This window comes from Poecilia reticulata, linkage group LG16, assembly GCF_000633615.1.
Source record: "Poecilia reticulata strain Guanapo linkage group LG16, Guppy_female_1.0+MT, whole genome shotgun sequence".
Taxonomy (NCBI): domain Eukaryota; kingdom Metazoa; phylum Chordata; class Actinopteri; order Cyprinodontiformes; family Poeciliidae; genus Poecilia; species Poecilia reticulata.
The window spans coordinates 29,699,408-29,706,569 of record NC_024346.1 but is presented as its reverse complement, the minus strand read 5'-3'; the positions used below and the strand labels follow the sequence as shown (position 1 = coordinate 29,706,569).

Below are 7,162 nucleotides of genomic sequence, written 5' to 3'. Positions count from 1 at the left end.
AACCTGTATTTGCCTTTGAATGTTAAGTTTTATACCGGAATTTTTTTGGCAATGTTGAGAGGTCAGTGATTCTTGAGAATAGGGACAAAACAGGTCCTATGGATAAAGCACACAATTTGAATAAAATATACACAAAATATAATTTTTTTCAAATATCTGACTAAACTAACCTGGGTCATGTGAGCACAACAATGTATATTTTCCTGGTGTTTGCTGAATATTTTTTATTTTAAACATTGTAGTCGGTGGTAAAAGCCCTGGTCCAGGAGCAGAACTCAATATAGTATAATAGCTTAAAACAAATAAAGAAATACTAAAAATATATTTTGTCCCTATTCTCAAGAATCACTGAGTTTTTATTTTTTCTCTTTGCATTATTTAGCCTCTTCGGAGCCTTTATATGTTATCAGTCTGTTAAAGATAGTATTATCAATAGCAGTACAATTTGCACAATGCCTGTTTTGTTTAGTTTTCTTCTTGTAAAAATTTATTTAAAAAAAGTTTTTGTCTAAATTAAGGTGAATTCATGGTTCCTTTTTCCACATAATGTAAACGGTAGTGTTTATGATTTTTAAAAAATTATTATTATGTGATCGGCCCTCATGGGTGATCGGTTTCGGTATCGGCAGGAAAAAACCTGATCGGCACATCTCTAATATATATATATAGGGTAAGGGTTAGGGTTACAAGCAAACAAATAATAATAATTTTTTTTTTTTTTTTTGCTTGTGTCCACAAAGCAAATGTATTCATGTTACACCTGCATTTTATGTACAAGTTTGGTCTATATATGTGCAATTTTGTTTTCTTTTTAAAGTTATTAGGTGTGGCTTTTATTCAGGTGCACTCAATTGTCTAGAAATTAGGGTATTTTCCAAGTAACCAAGTTTTTAAGATAGTGCATTGGAGTTTAAGTGCTTTAAGTAAATAGCAATGCAAGTTTTCTATTGTAAAGTTTTGACATACAGTGCATGCTGTTCTTGGAAAAAATAGATGTTGCTGTGTTTAGAAAGCCCACCTCATTTGCATTGTTTAATAAATGGTTGAAATGTGGCTTAAAATGTGTAACAGTTCATAATAACCTGGATGGTCATATGTGAAGCCTGATGTTTAAAGAATTCATCTAACATTGGACTCTTCTTAGGGGTGGGAGAAGGAAATAGTAGGGTGATTCGGCAAAATATACATTTTATGAGCTGAGAGATTGCTTCCCTGTTTTCACAGGACGTCAACCATCAGCGATCAGTGCTGTGATTATATTAAAGAGACATGTTTGTTTTGAAAGGTTTTGTTGAATGTACTGTGTAATGAATGTGAGCTTTTATATCCTCCACACATCTCTTTAAACCCAGCAGCATTATTGTGGTCAGTTTGTGGTTCCTGTCACAGGTAGACCGTGCAGTTTAGGCTCAGAAGACAGCTGCATTACTGCACATGATGAGGTCAACTTGCTTCTCCCAATGGAAGAGGTCTTGAAGAATCTTGATGTACAGCAGCTCATTTAAAAAAAAAAAAAGGAGTGGATAATTTTGCCACATGAAGTTAAAATTATCTATTGTCCAATTAAATTTCTGTTATTTCCGATTAACTTGATTTGACGATTTGGTTAAGCTAATATAGTTTTAGTTTGTGTACAACTGATGAATTACAAAGTAAATGTAAAGTTGTAGCTGTATTGTTGTATTGTGTGCAGGGTTGATCTCGAATCTTCAGTATAATTCCTGTCTTGGTTAGGATATCTCTACACGCTCTGTTCTGTGACACTCTGTGTCTAGATATATTTGCTGTCATGCATGGCTCTTTGTTGCAACAGTAACCGGGTGGATATGTTGGATTTCATTCTGGTTTTCCTCTTTTATTCTGCTCAGAACTTCTGGACCTGCAGCCATTGCCTGTGACAGCTCTGGGGAACCAAGAGTTTGAGAGTTTATACAAGTTCACTCATTTTAATCCCATCCAGACACAGATCTTCCACACACTGTACCACACTGACACCAATGTGCTGCTGGGGGCACCAACAGGCTCTGGGAAAACCATTGCAGCCGAGCTTGCCATGTTCCGGGTCTTCAGCAAGTATCCCTCCTCTAAGGTTAGACTGACTGAGGCTCTTTTTGCTTTGTGTGTGTTTTTGCATCAGTTCTAATTGAGTTTATTGGATGTCTTCACTGTCACATTGATTCTGGAAACAATGTAGAAGTACTTTGCAAATATTTAGCAATACGGGAAGCTGGGTTTTATTTTCTGTAAACTTTGACTTTCTCACATGTTTTTCTGTATTAATCAAAACAGAAGTTTCGCATACATAAGGTGTAATTTTTTGATGGCTCAGCTTATCAAGTCATTCCTGACCTTTTTTTTCTTAATTGTTGCCATTTAGGTTGTCTACATTGCCCCTTTAAAAGCTTTGGTGAGAGAGAGAATTGAGGACTGGAAGATCAGGATTGAAGAAAAACTGGGGAAAAAGTAAGTGACACTCCTCATAGAAAAGCTCCACCTCTCAGGAGTTGTGATAAGATGGTAAGTTTACCAGTTTTGCAGAGCTGTCATTCTTTTTCCTGTTTCTTGTGTGTGAAGAGTAGTAGAGCTGACTGGTGACGTTACTCCAGATATGAGAGCTATTGCACAAGCTGACCTCATTGTCACCACACCAGAGAAGTGGGATGGAGTGAGCAGAAGTTGGCAGAACAGGAGCTATGTTCAGAAAGTAGCCATTCTCATCATAGATGAGATCCACCTGCTGGGTAGGTGTCACTCTGTGTTATGTGGTTATGAAAAGCAGCATATACATCCAGATGACCTCTCTGAGAGTGTTTATTACCTCTAAAGAGCTATGATGAGGTAGAGATAAATAAACTACATTTTCTGACACATTCTCTGCTGCTGACATGCGTATGTAAATTGAACTGTGTGTCCAGGTGAGGACAGAGGCCCTGTGTTGGAGGTAATTGTGTCCAGGACTAACTTCATCTCCTCTCACACTGCAAAGGCAGTGAGAGTGGTTGGTCTGTCCACAGCTCTGGCCAATGCTCGGGACCTCGCTGACTGGCTGGGAATTCAACAGGTGAACTGTAAAAAACACATGGTCTGTCTGAACTAGTGTTTAAATGAGTAAATATCAGAATGTTGGAGTGCTTGTGAATGCAGCACAATGTCCTATGTGAGTTATTGATTATAACATCATCCCTGACTTGTGGATTTAAGTGGTGCAAGGGGTATCAAACAGCAGCACCATTTAATAATAGTGTTACATGATTAAACAGCTCTGGTTTAACAGATAGGGTGAGAAGCTCGGTCATCCGGGAGGGACTCAGAGTAGAGCAGCTGCTCCTCCACATCGAGAGGAGCCAGTTGAGGTGGCTCGGGCATCTGGTMAGGATGCCTCCTGGACGCCTCCCTGGTGAGGTGTTCCGGGCACGTCCCACCGAGAGGAGGCCTCGGGGAAGACCCAGGACACGCTGGAGGGACTATGTCTCTCGGCTGTCCTGGGAACGCCTTGGGATTCCTCCGGAGGAGCTGGAAGAAGTGGCTGGGGAGAGGGAAGTCTGGGCCTCCCTTCTGAAGCTGCTGCCCCCGCGACCCGACCCCGGATAAGCGGAAAAAAATGGAAAAAATTGATTTTTAATTTGTATCTCAGAAGTATTAGGTTTAGGGCTAAATTAGATTGAAGAACCTAAAGAACTCACTTGTGTTACAGGGCTGGATCCACTATTATTTTTAAAGTCTCTTACTTATTTCTGCAGAGCACAATAAGTGTGTTATCCTCGTGTTTGCTCAGAATCACAGAAAGGTCCAGTTCCAGTAACCCCAGAGGAATGTGTGCCATCCATAAATCTGGCTGCTTCGCTGCTGCTGGGATGGAAGCTGCCCAGCCCACTCCATCGCTCTCATGCATTTCTAGACATTCAGGATAGAACACACCAGAATACCAGATCCAGTTAGTCAGGCACATCACAGGTTAAAGAAAAGGCCACCAGTGTCCTGCTGCTTTCATGCCACAGCCAGAGGGAGCCTCAGTTTTCCAGCTGCTCTCATTCATTTTCTATTTTTTTCCCTTTTGTCCATTTTCCCTGGTGCTGTCTAACAGGTGGGGTTGTTTAACTTCCGTCCATCTGTGCGTCCTGTCCCACTGGAAGTTCACATTCATGGTTTCCCAGGACAACACTACTGTCCCCGAATGGCCAGCATGAACAAACCCACTTTCCAAGGTCCAGCTGCACATTCACATTCATGTCTTCATACAGTCATAAGCAGTCGTCTTCTGTGTCAGATACTGTGAGATCAGGTTCTAAAGGTTTTTAAGCAAAAAGATTTGTCTAACATTTAGCATTACAGAGAAAACAGCTGCTGAGATAGAAAGCATCAACATATGTATGTTTTTATCATAAATTATGTGTTGGATGTGGGACTTGAAAATTCCTATTCAATCCTAAGAAGTATTAGCCAATATATTTCTGAACATTTCTTTGTAGCAATACGCAGTCATTCACCTGCCAAGCCAGTGTTGATTTTTGTGTCATCAAGAAGACAAACCCGTCTGACTGCCCTGGACCTGATTGCCTATCTGGCCACAGAGGACAACCCCAAGCAGTGGCTGCACCAAGATGAGAGAATGGTATGTTGACACCCTGTCCTGTTTCCAAACCGCAGTAATCAGCCTTCATTCAGAGAAAAGATTACAGATTTGTTCCAACTACCAGCATCGTATCTGAAGATCTGATCACACTGGGCCGGCCAGCTAGGCTGATTACTTGAAGGCTTATAACTTTTTTGTAGCTTTAATTTGGCAAACCTTCACAATAAAAACCTTATCAACGTAGTAAAGATAAGTACATGCATCAAAAACACAACAGTCTGACTTCAGGCTGTGGCTTAAACTTGCTGAACAGGGATAACTACAACCTGAGTTTATTGGTGAGTTTGTGATTAAAAATGGCAAATATTATACTGCTGTTGCTAATAAGTATCATTGGTGTTGATATCTAAATGTTCAGAGTAAGCTTTTTTTTAAAGTTGTTTTGTTTGTTTTAAAATGCTCTTTAACAAATTAAATAGTTTTGAATTAGACCAACAGTTTGAAACAGTGTGCTTCGTGTCTTCGGAATGGCATTTGGGACAGTTGGCAAAGGTGTGCCAACTCATGAGAAAATCTTGAGAAATTGTATTTGCCTTTCCTGTTGCATGCTTTTTTTCTGCAAGAGCTACACTTTTATATTTTTATACAATTGGGATTTTTATAATATAGTAGAAATATTTTCTTTATTATCCTTCAGTGGGGAAATTCAGATGTAACAACAGCACTGTGGTAGGTTTACACAGATAAAAAAAATATTAAAATAATAACTAGAATAATGTACTGTACAGTAAGGACAAGATTATGACATAAAAATAATGTGCAGTTATCAGAAATAGTGTACAATTTTCTTTCCTCTAAACTAGCGGTTCTCAACGTGGGCGGTACCGCCCCCCAGGGGGCGTTCAGAGGACTGCAGGGGGCGCTGGCAGACATTTTTACAAAAGGGGGGCGCTGGGATGCCTTTGGGGGGTGTTTGGTCGAAGGTAAACCTTACCCCTTAAATCCACAACAATACCAGTTTAGACTGAGCAACATTGTAAAACTGTATTGTGTAACATTAAACCATGCTTGGCTGCAACTGTATCGATGGCAGCTCTTCTTCTATTCAGTGTTTGTAGCTTCATGGCGCAGCTCCGTATCAGTTCAGCGTTACACCGGCTGATGACGCTGCTGTGATTCACTTTGTCTGGTATTTATGTAGCTACATACGTTTTGGCAGTTCTGTGATCATGTCAAAGCAGCAATTTATATTAAAAAGTGTTTTATTTCCGTTTGAAAGCTGCCCCCTTTCATGGAAGGACAACAGAAAATCGCTCTTATAAACATGTAATTACTAAAATCACGATACCTTCCTTCACTTTGTATCCCTCTGAAAAATGAACCCATTTAAATAAATAAATCCCTCCATGGGTGATACCACAGAGAGCGTTCATTTTATAGCGTTAACACCGGAGCTGTAAGTGGTCCGACATGATTGAACAACGGTACCACAGCACTTTTAAATTTCAATAATCAGAATGCAGAAATTGTTTCCGTTGTTTTAAAATGTTTGTGTCAGTCTGCCTTTTCCCCATCGATATGTTTCCCGACCGCCCTGCACCTTAGGGGCTAAAAAAAAAAAAAACCGCTGCGCACATTGCGCAAAACTCTGWAACATGAGAAGCGGGCAAAACGGAGCGACGAACTAGACGTGAATTATGGCATAAAAACAGAGAATCCGACGCTGAACAGTGAAAAATAAACACATGATGTGAAACACATGATGATTAGGCGGCGCAGCAGGTGATGAGTGAAAATTACTGATGGTCAATAATCGATAAAATAAATCTAGCAACAGGAAAGAAACTAAAGTGGACACAGCAACAAACCAAGAGAGGATAATACTAATCAAATGAAACTAAATGGAAATGAATGAAGAACTAAATGCAAGAATAAACTAAAACTAAAGTAAATACGGAGGAATAAACTGGTATGGCAAGACCTTTAGAGTAATAATTAATACAGAGACTGTATGGCAAGAATAAACAGACACTATTTCCAGATAAAAGGTAAAATAATATTGTTGAAGTGTCATGGGCAGGGGCGTAACTACACATTATTCAGGTGGATGCGAAAACATAAATCGGCACCCCCCATGAAGGAGCGTAGAAACATACGCTCGCCTCCCCCCAACCCCCCTCCTCCAGACGCCGATAGGTTTTGGGTAAAACTCGCTACATTTACCCCGTTATGTGCGCGAGGTGAAGGAGCGTAAGGCGCGCTGAAGTGTACCGGAAAACATAATCGGTGCGCCGATTCAAAACATCTAAAATAATGATAGTAACATTAATAATAAAATAATTGTCAGTGCAAAGTAGCCTACAATTTTTTGGGGGGCGGTGAGGGACCTGGATAAAGGCTAGGGGGGCGCTGGCCCGAAAAGGGTTGAGAAACACTGAGCTAAAGTAAATATAGAGGAATAAACTGGTATGGCAAGACCTTTCGAGCAATTAATACAGAGGACTGTATGGCAAGAATAAACAGACACTATTTCCAGATAAAAGGTAAAATAATATTGTTGAAGTGTCATGGGTTTGTTGAGACCACATC

The 7,162-nt window shown here is 40.1% G+C and overlaps 1 protein-coding gene across 3 annotated transcripts in view; it reads left to right on the top strand.

The window, feature by feature from the left end:
* ascc3 (activating signal cointegrator 1 complex subunit 3) overlaps nt 1-7,162 on the top strand; it is a 368,707-nt gene that overhangs the window by 305,782 nt on the left and 55,763 nt on the right. For all 3 annotated transcript variants that reach the window (XM_008432855.1, XM_008432856.2, XM_008432857.2), the window contains 6 exons: nt 1,869-2,089; nt 2,378-2,463; nt 2,575-2,741; nt 2,916-3,061; nt 4,085-4,205; nt 4,470-4,612. In XM_008432855.1, coding sequence (XP_008431077.1) covers nt 1,869-2,089; nt 2,378-2,463; nt 2,575-2,741; nt 2,916-3,061; nt 4,085-4,205; nt 4,470-4,612 — 884 coding nt within the window. The remainder of the gene's footprint in view (nt 1-1,868; nt 2,090-2,377; nt 2,464-2,574; nt 2,742-2,915; nt 3,062-4,084; nt 4,206-4,469; nt 4,613-7,162) is intronic.